The sequence below is a fragment of the Rhinoderma darwinii genome, chromosome 11 (assembly GCF_050947455.1).
Source record: "Rhinoderma darwinii isolate aRhiDar2 chromosome 11, aRhiDar2.hap1, whole genome shotgun sequence".
Classification (NCBI taxonomy): domain Eukaryota; kingdom Metazoa; phylum Chordata; class Amphibia; order Anura; family Rhinodermatidae; genus Rhinoderma; species Rhinoderma darwinii.
Genome location: NC_134697.1, coordinates 55,763,501 through 55,779,952, shown reverse-complemented (window position 1 = coordinate 55,779,952; position 16,452 = coordinate 55,763,501). Strand labels below are relative to the sequence as shown.

General features: G+C 43.4%; 1 protein-coding gene and 1 long non-coding RNA gene across 2 annotated transcripts in view; one reads left to right on the top strand and one right to left on the bottom strand.

Moving 5' to 3' along the window:
- Nucleotides 1-6,635, bottom strand: part of LOC142663180 (uncharacterized) — an 85,190-nt gene extending 78,555 nt beyond the window's left edge. The window contains exon 1 of the long non-coding RNA XR_012851055.1: nucleotides 6,446-6,635. This is a non-coding gene — a long non-coding RNA (uncharacterized LOC142663180). The remainder of the gene's footprint in view (nucleotides 1-6,445) is intronic.
- A 127-nt stretch (nucleotides 6,636-6,762) lies between these two features.
- The window catches only part of PPA1 (inorganic pyrophosphatase 1), a 57,148-nt gene continuing 47,458 nt past the window's right edge, over nucleotides 6,763-16,452 (top strand). The window contains exon 1 of the mRNA XM_075841567.1: nucleotides 6,763-6,918. Coding sequence (XP_075697682.1) covers nucleotides 6,858-6,918 — 61 coding nt within the window. The 5' untranslated portion in view covers nucleotides 6,763-6,857. The remainder of the gene's footprint in view (nucleotides 6,919-16,452) is intronic.

The following is a 16,452-nucleotide window of genomic DNA, read 5'->3' as shown; positions in this document are numbered from 1 at the left end:
TTACACAATTTGAATGAAAAAAGCAAAGAAAGCCGGCACCATCTGATCAATTGGAAAATAACTGTTAACAAGCGAGGGCAAGAATCTGAAATGTTACTTTGCAAGGGATAAAATAAAGATGATTGCAATGTAGTCAAACATAATAATAGGTTAGTGAAAGCATGAACATAAAAATAGCTAAAACTGCCATATCCACAGACTGTCCATTTATATAACGTCACTTTCCTCTTACTGGAATACTGTGGATAGGTGATAAATGTTTTTCATGGGCCAACCACCTTAATGATGACTGCTTCACTAAAAACTTTAAATAAAGTTCAATACATCACGTACAGCAATAAAAGCAAATATTAATGGGAAACTCAAATAAATTTTACTTGTATGTAACTATACATTTTTTTTCAAACTTTGCCTCTCTCCCAGCAATGTTTATGAATCAACAGGCCAATGTTTCTCAATATATTTATATCACGTATCCCCTAGTCAAAGGAATTTGAACAAAGCGCTCCCAAGGCTACAATCAGTTTGGATTTTGAGTAAATTGCCCCAGCTAAAGCCATATCACACCGCAATGAAGCCATTAGTGCCATACATTGCCTTCTGTAGATGGTGCCACAGTGCCCTCTATAGATGGAGCCACAGTGCCCTCTGTAGATTGTGACACCGTACCCTCTGTAGATGGTGCCACACTGCTGTATTTAGATAATGCCACAGTGCCCTCTATAGTTAGTGCCACAGTGCCCTCTGTAGATAGTGCCACAATGCGCTCTGTAGATAATGCCACACTGCCCTCTGTAGATAGTGCCACAGTGCCCTCTGTAGATAGTGCCACAGTGCCCTCTGTAGAACCCCACCCTGTCGACAGTGGTACACTCCCCCTCCCTGTAGATAGCTCTATTGGGGCTCCGGCAACACTCTGGCAGGGGTTTCCTCTCCTGGAGGATCCCCTGACATCACTGGCCATATATGGACAGTGACATCAAGGGCTCCTCCTGGACCAGAATCCCCAGCCAGAGCATTGCCAACACTCTGGCCGGAGATTCCTCTCCTGGAGAAGTCCCTGTCTAACGCTCTGGCCAGGGATTTAGGTCCAGGAGGAGCCCCTAACGGGACAGTGACGTCAGGGGCTCCTCCAGGAAAGGAATCTCCTACCAGAGCGACTGCAACGCTCTCCCTGGGGATTCCACTACTAGAGGATGTAGCGTCCATGGCGGCGGGCCGTCGGGTTTGCTCACCTCCCAACGCCCGCAGCCATGGATCAGTGAGCGCTGGCTCACATCTCCTTCCTAGGAGACGCCAGCACTCACTTCCGCTCCGGTCCGCTGTGTCCTGTAGGGTGCGCGCGCACGCTTGTTCTCGGTCTTAAAGGGTCAGCATGCGCACATGTGAGCAATCATCATCATCAACTACACATGATTTCCTATACTATAAGAAGGGCCCTGCACTTCTGATCCTTGCCTGAGCATTGTTAGTGTATCCCAATTCTGTCTTGCAAATGGTCCCTTTTGTTACCCGTGCCTTGTTACCTCTTCCTGTATCCTGTGCTGTGTTCTTGTTCCTGTGCCTACTAGTGTTGGAGTCGTGTCTACTGCACCTGCTGTCGTTGCCACATCCTGTGTCATCTGCCACGTCCTGTGTCATCTGCCACGTCCAGTGCCATCTTCCACGTCCAGTGTGTTCCTCCACGTCTGGCGCAACGTGCTGTACCTGCAGTCATCTGCCACGTCCAGTGTGATCCGCCACGTCTGGCGCAACGTGCTGCACCTGCTGTCATCTGCCACGTCCAGTGCCATCTTCCTCGTCCAGTGTGATCCACCACGTCTGCAGCAACGTGCTGCACCTGCCACGTCTGGCGTAACCTGCTGCACCACCACCATCCGCGCCAAAGCATCGGCCACTGTCTGGACTATTCAGGTACCCTTGTGCGGGACTTTGTATTTCTGGGGTGCTCTGTGGCTTGACCAGCAGCCTTCCCGTTACAGCGGTGTGGCCTATTGGGTCCACATACCCACAGACTGTGATAGAGGAATCCCTAATGAAGCTATCTACAGGTAGGGGGAGTGTATCGCTGTCGACAGGTTGGGGTGTGTGGGGCGCTATCTACATTGGGTGGTGGAACTATCTACAGGGGGCTGTGGGAAGCGATATCTACAGCAGGGTGGCACTTTCTACAGAGGGCACTGTAATGGTAGGAAGGAGGTGAAGGGAAAGTGAGCCCTAATCTACACACCGCCCTGTCCCTGCCTACTTGCAACGACCCGCCCTAGGCTACGGGGTACAACTGGGCGGTGGTCCCTACGCTGTCTAAGTGCATGGGAGAACAAACAGGGAACACGCAAGGGAAGGGGCAGTAGCCCACGGAACGCCGCGAGGAAACGGAGCGGTGAATGAGTAGTCCGGACCAGGATGAAGTGGAGTATAGCCAAGTGAGCACGGAGGAGGAAGCAAGCCAGAGGCAAAGCAAAGCAGGTTAAGCGGAACTGCAGCAAGGCAGAAGCACGGCAGAAGCAGGCTGGAGCAAGCAGCAGTGGGGCCAGGAATCCGAAAGAATTACAAGCACAGAGGAGAAGAACACGACAGGTAAAAAAGGACAGGGGGCGGAGCTAACTCCGACTGACCAGGCCGCGATAGGCTCCCCAACTCGTGAGCCTGCCACCCTGGTTGGTGGGAGATGGTGTCAGTCGAACAGGTCTGGCCTCAGGTGTGGATTGATTAATCCCAGGAGTATACCTAGACGTAGTACCTGGCAGATCCCTAACAGGCACTTTGGGGTGTGTGTGGCGCTCCTCCTTCGGCCTGCTCTCTGCTGCCCCGAGGATGTCTCAGGAGCTTCAGTGCCCAGCGGGCCGCAGACTGACACAAATGTTGGTCTTCACAAAGTTTGCTGCTTTAGTTTTCATAGTGACAATTTGCATTAACTCTAGATTGTTATGAAGAGTGATCAGATGCATTGCAATTAATTGCAAAGTCATTCCTTGCCATGAAAATTAACTTAATCACAAAAACCCCATTTCCATTGCATTTCAGCCCTGCCACAAATTGACCTGCTAACATAATTTCAGTGATCTCCTTGTTAGCTCAGGAGAAAGTGTTAACGAGGAGAAGGCAGCTGATATCACTCTGTCATGCTGATTGGATTATAAGAGCAGACTGGTTGCTTTAAAAGGGGGATGGTGCTTGAAATCATTGTCTTCTTCTATTAACCATGGTTACCTTAGAGGAAACACGTGCAGTCATCATTGCTTTTAATAGAAATGACTTTAGCAGCAGGAACATTGCTGCTTCTAAGATTGCCCCCTAAATCAACCATTTATCGGATCATCAAGAACGTCAAGGATAGAGGTTAAATTACTGTGAAGAAGGCTTCAGGTCCAGTCCAGCATGTGCCAAGACCGTCTCCTAAAGACAATTCAGCTATGGGATCGGTTCCACACCAGTGCAGAGATTGCTCAGGAATGTGTGGGGTTGCTTTTCATCCAAGGGATTGGGGTCAATCAAAATTTTGCCAAAGAACACTTTCATGACTAAAGAATAGTATTTAAACATTCATCAAGAGCAGCTTCTTCTAAGGATCCAGGAGCAATATGGTGATGAACAATGCTTTTTCCAGCATGATGGAGCACCATGTCACAAGGCAAAAGTGATAACTTAGTGGCTCAGGGAACAAAACATTACATTTTAGGTCCATGGCCAGGAAACTCCACAGATCCCAATCCCATGAGGACCTGTGACCAATCCTCAAAAAGTGGGTGGACAAACAGCTCCAAAAATGCCTGGATTCAGAGGCTGTTTACCCTTGAAATCAGCCTCATATTTTTCTGCCTCAAAGATGAGGCGTGTGAACATAACTTTTGGGTATGTTCACAAAGGGCGGATACGCTGCATAAAAGTACACAGCGTAACCACCTTGGACCCCGCAGGGATTCAGTCTGAAAGCTGCACCAAATTGTGGTGCAGTTCTTCTGGCAGAATGTCCGCTGCCGAGAGCAGCGCGAGAATTTTTTTTTTTTAAAAAAAATCATATTTACCCCGGGCCATAGTCATGGCGACGCATACCTGCATTGTCGAAGAAGTCTGGCCTCCTGGGATGATGTTTCATCCCATGTGACCATTGCTGCATGTGATTGGCTGCAGCAGTCACATGGGATGAAACGTCATCCCAGAAGGCTGGCCTGGACAGAGAAGTGGTAAGAACGGGGTAAGTATGAGATGTTTTTTTTTTCCTGAGTTGTGATTTTTGCGGCAAGAATCACAGCCTTTCCGCCGCAATAATCTCAACATCTGCAATTTGTTCCAGGTTTTACCTCCCCATTCAATTCAAAGGGGAAAACTCGCAACAGAAAAATTGTGATTCCGGGGCATAAATTGGCAAAAAAACGCACCGCAGGTCAATTTATGAAAGTTTTTTCAGCATATTATTTATGCAGCGTGTCATCCACACTGCTGCTACTGTATTATGCTGCGTATTTTGCGCAATAAAATACGTTGCCGAAAATCCGCAGTATTTACACCACGTGTGAACATACCCTTCAAGTCATTCCATTAGGGAATTCTGGATCCTCAGAGAGTAGAACAGAGTTTTGTTTTATTCTCCCAGCCAACGACAGATTTTTCAGTCCTGGGTGAGTTCAGGTCTTATATATGGGGAACTGGAACCTCAGAGATTAGTCAATACCATGGATTCCAGTAGAGAAGCCTCAGTTTCACTCGCACAACCAGGGGGAAAGATATGTGGTGTATATGGTAGCCAACACAGAGTCTCCCCTAAATCACCCTTACTTAGCAGAGCTTTCCCTTCCCAAACTGTATTAAACCCTAAAACCTAGACATACCGCCATTATTACCATAGTGAAATAAGGTGCCTAGCATTTAAAGACACCCACATTCCGACATGTTTCCATCACCTGTGGCAGTAATTTCCTCTGGGGAACAAGTAAAGCTAAAGTGCTATAGTCCCCCGGAACATGGGAGTTTAATAGACCATTACCAATAGTTTAGGTGAGAAGCGGCTCTTTAGGTTCATTATCTCAGTATTAATCATACTTAGGTTTAATTTAGATGCCGCACACATAGTAATATAATATTACGGGTCGTGTAGAAGGATTAACAATTGAAAACAGTTGGCTTGTCGCCAGTATCGAGTAATGGCTCTTTTTTAATGAATCCATCCTACCTCTGCTAATTTTTGGAATAACTCGGAAAACTCCTTTGAAGGAGGCGCACCATCGTTCACTAGGGAAGAGATTACCGGAAACACAAAAGCATTGGAGATCGATTGATTAATAGCCATCTCTCACCCAAAAGTGAAGACCTGCCTAGGTAAAGTTCTCCTGGCATTCGCCAAACCCAGACTCATCCATCACACTGCCAGATAGAGAAGCGCAAATCATCACTCCACAGAACACGTTTCCACTGCTGCAGAGTCCGGTGCCGGCTGTTTTACACCACTGAATCCAATGCTTGGCATTGTGCCAACTGTCTCGTACTGAAGATATGATTACAATACAGGACAGTAGTTCCACGGAGAGGCAGGGACTCCTAGCGTCATACATAACTATGACGCTAGGAGCCGGCTCCCTGCAGTGTGTTCAGTCCGGGACTTGCGGCCGAAATACGTTCCGTCCATTACGGACGTAACATGCTCGTGTGAACCCAGCCTAACACTCACCATTCATCGTGGAATATCTAGGAATTTCACAAACTGACTTGTTACAGCGGTGACGTCCTATTACAGGACCACGCTGGAATTCAGTGATCTCTTTATAACGACCCATTCTTCCACAAATGTTAGTAAAGGTGACCGCATGGCGAGGTGCTAGATGATATTATACACCCGTGGCAATGGGACTAAATGGAAGACCTGAATTCAATTATTAAAGCAATTTTTTATTTATATATATATATATATATATATATATATATATATATATATATATATATATATATATATATATAATATGAGAAAAAGAGTAAAGCAGCACAGCAACAGCAGTGGGTGCAGGCCTCCTAGGTTGAGGAACCCTTGTTAATGAAGTCCAAAAAAATGAAGAGGCAGCACTCCAAGGGAATTGGTGAAAAAAAGTGGTGCGTTTATTCACCCCAGGCAGGCAACGTTTCAATCCGTCTCTATGGGATCTTTGGGATTGACAAACGTTGCCTGCCTGGGGTGAATAAACACACCACTTTTTTTCACCAATTTCCTTGGAGTGCTGCCTCTTCATTTTTTTGGACTTCATTTTTATATGTATATATCTCAGTCAGTGTGTTTGGTGCAACTTTCTAATTAATACTTCTGTCTATATAGTCTACTGTGAAATCCTAATATCTGTGAGATAATTGATATGAGCTGAGCACTTTCTATACACATACTAGGTGTGCCCACTAGGGCCAGGCTGGCACAGATTAGAGGACCGAACTTGACCACTAGGGATAATAGGTCCCTTACCTGGACAGGAAACAGGTGAATAAAATAGTATAACCTGTTCTGTGAGGACAAGTGACCGCCCACCATTGTGACTCCACGTGGCGCCAGCACTATCGCACGACGTCAGGCAGAAGGCGGGACCCCAGCTCTCGCCTGGCCGTGCTCTCTTGACGTCAATCACTTTTCATTCATGCGTATTCTGGACCCCGCCCATTCCCTATGGTCTGTGGCTATTGGCTTTTAGTTCGGTAGGTGTGTGCTACAAACGATTTTCTTTTGACAGGAGTCCCGCCCGAAAACACGCCCACAGCCTCTGCGGCCAATGAAATAAGAGCCGGGAAGGTGTGTAGAGGGATATGGGAGCTGTGCGCCGCCTGGCCTGTTCTCACTGTGTCTTACGTCAAGCCAGAGCACACGGCAGAGGATCGGCAGCATGTCATTCAGCATCGAGCAAAGGGCCAAGGCCAACAGCCTGGAATACCGGCTCTTCTTCAGTGAGTGATGAATAGAGTGACCGGGAGGTCAGGCAGTGCTGCCGGGAGAAAGCCTCAGGGGGGTTAATAGAAAGGCCTGTACCATAGGGATATGGGATCTAGTATTGTATGGGAAGCTGAGGGAGGGGAGACTTTCATGTTCTACATTTACTGGCCCGGCATAGAGAACGTGCTCTAGGCTGACACAGATGACAGATCGTGAGTCATCACTGTGTACATGGACCAAATAACTTCATCCAGTACAGGGTCTGTATATGTCCTGCTTAAAATATCATAGTACTAATTGTGGCATGTAAAAGGTTAACAGAGAGCACACCTATTCTGGGAAATGAGGGATCTATGAGGATAATAGATGTATCAATACAATCTGCCACTGAGGTTATAAGTAAATAATTGCATCATGCAACGTTCTGAAACTTTATTGTTTACATTGTGTTTCTAATCCTCAACGTTTTCAAGATCTCTGCTTGCTGTGAGTACATGGAAACATTGTTTGTTTTGGTTTTTTTAAATTATTTTTTTAAATACCAAGAAACCAAAACCACATTATGTACAATGAAGGGTTTTTCAATTCCCTGTGACCTTAGAAACACACATCACTCTTTTGTCTGTCCTGATGGTTTCAGTGTATCAGTCTAGTTAGAATATAGCAGCCTGATCAGCTCATAGTTTTTCCTAGACTGAATACATTGTAGCAAGCTTTTAGTTGTGAGAAGTATCAGGACTGACTGTACTGGTTTTCCACCTCTGGATCTAAACTAGAATGTTTCCACTCACTGACTGCAAACAGAGATCATAAGCGGTAAGGATCAGAAGCACATAGTGTATTAGAAAGTTATGTACGTATCATTTCATTATGCAGATTATTTACATAAAACTGGACTACCCCTTTAAACAGGTTTTCCAGGATATTCTGAATAAGGTTTGTTGAAACGATGAGGACCTAGTCTGTAATGTAGGTCCTGCACTACTGTTCCCAGAAGAAGATCCGGTAGAGTGCGGTTACATGGACTGCGTTATTTACATCCGCCACATTTAATGTGGGCTATGGAGTTCTATGAACACACACGTACCGGACCTCGTCCACCGTGTGCTCGATGTCAACAAAAACGGCTCGAAACGTATTCGACTTCAAAATCTGCAGAATTAGTGCAAGACCAACATTACAGAGTAGGAGAACGGAAAGTTCATTTGAAACGAGTGCGGTGTCTGGAAACTTGTCGCGCCCCTTTAATCGTCTGGCTATACAAGGGCTGAGGAGAAATTTAGGTTGTTTTGTACATTTGTGACCTGAATTCCAGGCAAAATTGTCTTTTTTATTTATGTCACAATAACAAAGTCGTTGATATTGGACTGTCCCTCGTTTCTTGAATATAAGAACTCTACAGGGCACTATTGCCTCTTTGGGAATGCCCAGAGACTTCTGTTATTTTATATCTGACGTTCTAAGGAGTTATCAGAGTTGTAACCGAAGTCTCAGAATCGTGCCAAAAAGGCTTGAGCATTCTGGAAACCAGTGGTGTGTGTGGTCTAAGACTGGGTTCACACGACCTATTTTCAGACGTAAACGAGGCGTATTATGCCCCCCCCCCCCCCCCCCTGACATTTCTGTTTTAGTAAATAGTTTTTACAACTTTGTGTTGTGCCATTTATCTCTTTTGTCTCCTGGAAATGTATGAATGAATTGACAACTGGGTGTTACAATTTTAATTTTTAAAGGGGCGTGTCCCCACAGTCTCACGGTCGGCCCCGATTGGACGTTGTTACTGTTCACACCCAGCTGTCATTTTATTCATGTATTTCTTGGAGGATAGCAGAGGAACGACACAACGCAGTTATAAGAAAAAAATGTTTCAGAATTGTGCTCTACAATTATTTACCAAAAGGAAAAGGGGAAAATATATTTAGGTCATTGGTAACAGTGGAGTACGTGTTCTGCATATATCAAGAGTTAGAAGGCTTGGTCTGGACCATGTACTAAAAGTTGCCAGTAACATTGCAAAACATTTTGTTGAGAAACTTGTTTGTAGGTTGGGGGTTAATTGCAGCTGTTTCTGCACTCGCATTCACTATGAACCATATTCTCTGTGCATATGGAGAAGAGATGGGGTTGATGCAGAACATGAACACCGAATGTAATTGGTGTGAAAACTTTACCAATCAGCGTCATACACTTCTCTCCATTCATGTCCATTTGTACTCCGCACAGCGTGATCTCGCGAGATCACGCTGTGCGTGTGAGTAAGTCCCACACAAACTTTACCGAAGTGTCGGGAGTGTGAATAGACATTGCATCCTGGCTGGAGGCAATGTCTAGTCACACTCAAGACATTTCAGTAAAGTTAATGTGGGAGTATGTGACAGCACCGCAAGATCATTCTAGATCACGCCGTGCTGAGTACAAATGGACATGAATGGAGAGAAGTGTATGACGCTGATTGGTCAGCGTCATACACTTCTCTGTACAACGGCCAGTTGGTAAAAAAGTAAAAACACGCCCGGTTGTCTATTAAGACACTAATTAGCATAAATCTAAAATTGTTCATAACTTGCTTAAAAATGATAGTTTTTCAAAATAAAAACCACTGTTATCTACAATACAGCGCTGATCACATTATGTAGGATATAGGGCACTTATGATGTGGTGACAGAGCCTCTTTAAAGAGGACCTGTCACTCGGTCATAAGTTGAAGAGTCTCTGTCACCACATAATGAGATCGGCGCTATAATGTAGGTGACAGTAATGCTTTTTATTTAGAAAAACGATCTATTTTAAACCACTTTATGAGCGATTTTTAGATTTATGCTAATGAGTTTCTTAATGCCCAACTGGGTGTCTTTTTACTTTAGACCAAGTGGGCGTTGTACAGAGGAGTGTATGACGCTGACCAATCAGTGTCATACACTTCTCTCCATTCATTTACACTGCAGATAGCAATATAGCTATATCGCTATGTGCTGCCACATAAACACACTAACGTTACTGCAGTGTCCTGACAATGAATATACATTACCTCCAGCCAGGACGTGATGTGTTGTCAGAGCCTCTTTAATAGCGCTATCTGCCTGATTCCAACGCTTTTTTTTTTTTTTTTTTTTTTATATTTTTAAACTTTTTTTTTTTTTTCTCTAGAAGATTTTTTTGTTTTTGTTTTTTTCAAATTCCCCAGATCTTAATTTGATTGAGCATCTGTGGGACGTGCATGAAAAACAAGTCTGATACATGGAGGCCGCACCTCGCAAGTTAGACTTAAAGGATCTTCTGCCAACGTCTTGATGCCAGGCACACAACACCTTCAGCGGTCGTGTGGAGTCTGAAGTCAGAGCTGCTTTGACAGCATAAGGGTATGTTCACACAACCTATTTTCAGACGTAATTCGGGCGTTTTACGCCTCGAATTACGCCTGAAAAAACTGCTCCAATACGTCTTCAAACATCTGCCCATTTCAATGGGTTTTACAATGTTCTGTGCAGACTAGGTGTATTTTTACGCGTCGCTGTCAAAAGACGGCGCATAAAAAGATGCCCGTGACAAAGAAGTGCATGTCATTTCTTGGGACGTAATTGAAGCCGTTTTTCATTGACTCCATTGAAAAACAGCTCCAATTACGTCCGTATTGGATGCAGCGAAAAACGCGAGTACTTGCAAAAACGTCTGAAATTCAGGAGCTGTGTTCGCCTGAAAACAGCTCCGTAATTTCAGACGTATTTTGCGTTGCCGTCTGAACATACCCTTAGGGGGGCCCCGTCGTACTCCACAAGCTGAAGTGCTTCCATCACTACTCATTGACTTTAATGGGAATTGCCGTGCATGTGGCAAGTGTGAATAGACCCCCGTTCTGATGATAATGGGGGGGGGGGGTCCCAGCAGTTGGACTCCCGCTGATCAAACATTTATGGCATTTCCTGTGGATTCATTTTACTTGAATTGTGGGTGGGAGCATTAGTTGTAGTAAGAGCCCAACGGAGCGTAGCTTTGAGGGTACCTGGATCAGATTCCTTTGACAAGGGGGCACATACGATTCGTGTGCGGCCACAGTGCAGTAAAAAAAAAAAAACTGTGCGAGTGTTTAAAAAAAAAATGCAGCGTTTTTACTATGCGGTTTATAGTTTTTCACATAGGTAGTCCTTGTTATCAGAATATCCACAGGGTTCACCATTGCTTTGAGGGTATGTTCACACGCTTAATAAAAAACGTCTGAAAATACGGAGCTGTTTTTCAGCCGTTATTTTAATCAAACTCACGTTTTTTTACGGCAGTTTTGGAGCTGTTCTATAGAATCCATGAAAAACTGCTTTAAAAACGGCTGTGTAAAAAAAAAAACGGCCCGTTGCAACAGAGTGCAATTTTTCCCATTGAAATCAATGGGCAGATGTTTGGAGGCGTTCTGCTTCCGATTTTTTTGGGACATTTACGGCCCGAAAAACGGCTGAAAATAAGCAGTGTGAACATATCCTTACACTGTGAAGCTGCTTATAAAGGCGCCCATCTCTGTATCCGTTATACTGTATTCTGACTTCATAAAGAAGCAGTGGACAATATTAACGCCTAGTTTTTGCTATTTAGCTGGGTGGTAAAGCGTAGGATGACAGAGGATGTAGGATGATAAGTCGTCTTGATCAGTGGCCAGATAATGGGGCATCGGTGGGTCTTAATCTCTAAGTAAGATTTTCTTCTATATATAGCTTTACTTCTTGACCTTGCACAGATAAATAATCCTTTTTATAGATAAATACTCGGCAGGTCAAGTCACAGGTTAGGTGCCAGCAACAAAATGTCAAAGCACCTCCAGTATATAGTTAAGACGTGGCATAACTCCTATACATCATGAGCATAAAACTGAGAAAAGGGAGTCACAATGCCACAAGTAATGAAAAAGATTACAAAACTTTATTGAGATTTAGAAACACAATGTTAAATAACACAGATTAAAAATACCAATGTGGTTGATTTGGAAAAAGGTTATTTAACCACGGGTGTCCTACGTTTTGAAAAATTCAAATGAGCATATATGCCCTCAATGGTAAACAAAGACCGGTGTTAGTAACGCATCATCATAGCGTCTGTACATTTGATGTGGAATGTAGCTTCCTCAGGGGGAAGCCACACCACCCCCTGAGGAAGCTACATCAGCGACACGCGCGTTGGGGCGCAATCACATCAGGCTCTACTGTGTGGGCCGTTTGATCATCTTTACTCCCATGGGTAAGTTCACGTTGATACCCATCAGTTAAGGCATTTTTCTGCCTGACGGTATAGCACTATATATGCCGGGATATTTCTCCCCTTTCGTGTACTCCTTTTAATATCTGAGCCGGCGTTTTTGTTCATGCTTCTATCTAGCGTCTCTTTCTATTCTTGACACTATTGGCATTAGAACCTTCTTTTTACTGTCTGTCCTCAAATTTTTGCCACTTCTATATTATTCCACATCAAATGTACAGACGCTATGATGATGCGTTACTAACACCTATATTCTGAGGCTGAAGCATTTACTTGTGCAGTGACCTACGATGCTAAAGAAGTCTCTCTTAGAAGTGAATTGCAGTTGTGTTATGACTTGTCAGGACCCTACACATACAGTGGAGGAAATAAGTATTTGATCCCTTGCTGATTTTGTAAGTTTGCCCACTGTCAAAGACATGAACAGTCTAGAATTTTTAGGCTAGGTTAATTTTACCAGTGAGAGATAGATTATATAAGAAAAAAAAATAAAAATCACATAGTCAAAATTACATATATTTATTTGCATTGTGCACAGAGAAATAAGTATTTGATCCCCTACCAACCATTAAGAGTTCAGCCTCCTCCAGACCAGTTACACGCTCCAAATCAACTTGGTGCCTGCATTAAAGACAGCTGTCTTACATGGTCACCTGTATAAAAGACTCCTGTCCACAGACTCAATTAATCAGTCTGACTCTAACCTCTACAACATGGGCAAGACCAAAGAGCTTTCTAAGGATGTCAGGGACAAGATCATAGACCTGCACAAGGCTGGAATGGGCTACAAAACCATAAGTAAGACGCTGGGTGAGAAGGAGACAACTGTTGGTGCAATAGTAAGAAAATGGAAGACATACAAAATGACTGTCAATCGACATCGATCTTGGGCTCCATGCAAAATCTCACCTCGTGGGGTATCCTTGATCCTGAGGAAGGTGAGAGCTCAGCTGAAAACTACACGGGGGAACTTGTTAATGATCTCAAGGCAGCTGGGACCACAGTCACCAAGAAAACCATTGGTAACACATTACGCCTTAATGGATTAAAATCCTGCAGTGCCCGCAAGGTCCCCCTGCTCAAGAAGGCACATGTACAGGCCAGTCTGAAGTTTGCAAATGAACATCTGGATGATTCTGAGAGTGATTGGGAGAAGGTGCTGTGGTCAGATGAGACTAAAATTGAGCTCTTTGGCATTAACTCAACTCGCCGTGTTTGGAGGAAGAGAAATGCTGCCTATGACCCAAAGAACACCGTCCTCACCGTCCTCCTTGAGGTGGAAACATTATGTTTTGGGGGTGTTTCTCTGCTAAGGGCACAGGACTACTTCACCGCATCAATGGGAGAATGGATGGAGCCATGTACCGTCAAATCCTGAGTGACAACCTCCTTCCCTCCACCAGGACATTAAAAATGGCTTGTGGCTGGGTCTTCCAGCACGACAATGACGCGAAACATACAGCCAAGGCAACAAAGGAGTGGCTCAAAAAGAAGCACATTAAGGTCATGGAGTGGCCTAGCCAGTCTCCAGACCTTAATCCCATCGAAAACTTATGGAGGGAGCTGAAGATCCGAGTTGCCAAGCGACAGCCTCGAAATCTTAATGATTTACAGATAATCTGCAAAGAGGAGTGGGCCAAAATTCCATCTAACATGTGTGCAAACCTCATCATCAACTAAAAAAAATGTCTGACTGCTGTGCTTGCCAACAAGGGTTTTGCCACCAAGTATTAAGTCTTGTTTGCCAAAGGGATCAAATACTTATTTCTCTGTGCACAATGCAAATAAATATATATAAATTTGACAATGTGATTTTCTGCTTTTTTTTTAAATATAACCTATCTCTCACTGGTAAAATTAACCTAGCCTAAAAATTCTAGACTGTTCATGTCTTTGACAGTGGGCAAACTTACAAAATCAGCAAGGGATCAAATACTTATTTCCTTCACTGTAAGGAGCACCAAGTATAATTGTAAAACAGAACTTTATAGGCCCAGAGTAAAAGTTTTTAAAGGAAAAATATCGTTTCCTTTCATAATTTTGCTAGTTTATTTTATACTGGCTTAAAAAAATAAATAAACGTTAGCAGTGTAAGGCCTTATGTACAGCATCCTAGAATTAATGGCGCTTTAAAATCTAAAATATTGGTTACATCAGTAGTATACGTTTGGTTACTATAAAATCGGGCGTATGATATGATTTAGCTAAGGCTGGATGTGTTTTAATAATCTCTAGTATTTAACGAAGTATTCTCCTATGCTATTACGTACTTTATTATTTATTTATGTTACTTATATAGCGCCAACATATTCCGCAGCACTGTACAGAGGACCTTACTTACTGTCCCCATTGGGGCTCACAATCTAAATTCCCTATTGGTATATTATTGGGGCATGGGAGGAAATTTGGGTACCCGGAGGAAACCCACGCAAACACGGGGAGAACATACAAACTCCATGCAGATGTTGTCCTTGGTTGGATTTGACCCCAGGTCTGCATAGTGCTAACCACTGAGCCACCGTGCTGCCCTACTTAAAAACATATACGGTAATGTACACTTTTTTTTTTTTTTTAAACACACAGTAAATGGCAGATGTATTCATGTAACTTTCTACCCATCACTAGCCCCCCCTCTGAGCCAGAGAGCCGCTAAGTAAAAGTAGCTCTCGCTCTTTCAAACCTGGCCCGTCCATATTTTAAACTTTTATTTTTAAGGCAAGAAGAATTACGTACATTCAATATGCTTATCTTAAATTTCCAAAACTGTTTTCCATAATCCACCCACCCACCGACTCCCAAGGACCCTGGAGGAAGAGAGCAAAGAGTGAAAAGGTAAAAAAAAATAACAAAAAAACACAGTAATCACATTAAACACTTAGTGAAGACCAAAACTGCAGTAATGCCTCTAAGGAAGTGTGCAGGCTCAAAAGTTTTTCAGAGCACTCGTAATTCTAATTTGTTTTGCCAGCTTGACTCCTGCCTCGCCAGTTACTAGCTGAGGGGACATTCACTCTTACTATAAAATGACTTGCCCAAAAAAGTTTTTCACAAAAAAATGTCTTATGTGCGACGAAAAGAAAACCCTTACAAAGATCCAAGGATATTACAATATTGAATTTAAGTCGGATAAGTGCCAAAACTTCAGACCAATGACTCTTGATTCTGAAACAAGTCGGCGTCAAAAAGTCACATCTTGTACAACAAGAAGTTTGGTGCAGCCAAATTCTATACTAAAAAAAAAGGAGCTAATATAGCAGTCTATGAATCCATCAAAATGAAACAATTTTTTGATCAACACAAGAGGAGAACATTTAAATAATGTAAAGTAGTTACCTAGTTAGTACGGTTGAGAAAAGACACGTGTTCAACCAAGGGAAGGTAAAAATTTCTACACATAGGAGCTTATATTTTTTTGTTCTAGGAAATTATCTAACCCTTTTTTAAAGCCATCTACTGTCCCTGCTGTTACGGCTCCTGCGGTAGACTATTCCATAGATTCACAGTAAAGAAGGCTTGTCACCTCTGCAGGTTGAACCTTTTTTTTCTCCAGACAGAGGGAGTGCCCCCTTGTTTTTTGAGGGGGTTTTACATGGAACAGGATTTCACCATATTTTTTGTATGTGCCATGAATATATTTATATAAATTAATCATGTCCCCCCCCTTAGTCGTCTTTTTTTCAAGGCTAAATAGGTTTAATTCTTTTAATCTTTCCTCATAACTTAGATTCTCCATGCCCCTTATTAGCTTCGTTGCTCTTCTTTTGTATTTTTTTTTCTAACTCCAGGGCATTCTTTCTATGAACTGGAGCCCAGAACTGAACTCCATATTCTAGATGAGGCCTCACTAATGCTTTGTAAAGTGGCAATATTACATCCCTATCCCGCGAGTCCATGCCTCTTTTAATACACGACAATATCCTGCTGGCCTTTGAAGCAGCTGATGGACATTGCATGCTGTTATTTAGTTTATGATCTACAAGTACACCCAGATCCTACACAACAAGTGACTCCCCCAGTATAGCTCCCCCTAGGACATATGATGCCTGCAGGTTGTTGGTACCCAGGTGCATAACTTTACATTTATCTACATTAAACTTAATTTGCCAAGTGGATGCCCAAACACTCAGTTTGTTTAAATCCGCTTGCAATTCACGAACATCTTCCATAGACTGAACAATATTACATAGCTTGGTGTCATCTGCAAAAATAGAAATAGTGCTATTAATCCCATCCATTATATCATTAATAAATAAGTTGAATAATAGTGGTCCCAGCACGGAACCCTGGGGTACACCACTCCTACACCCGGG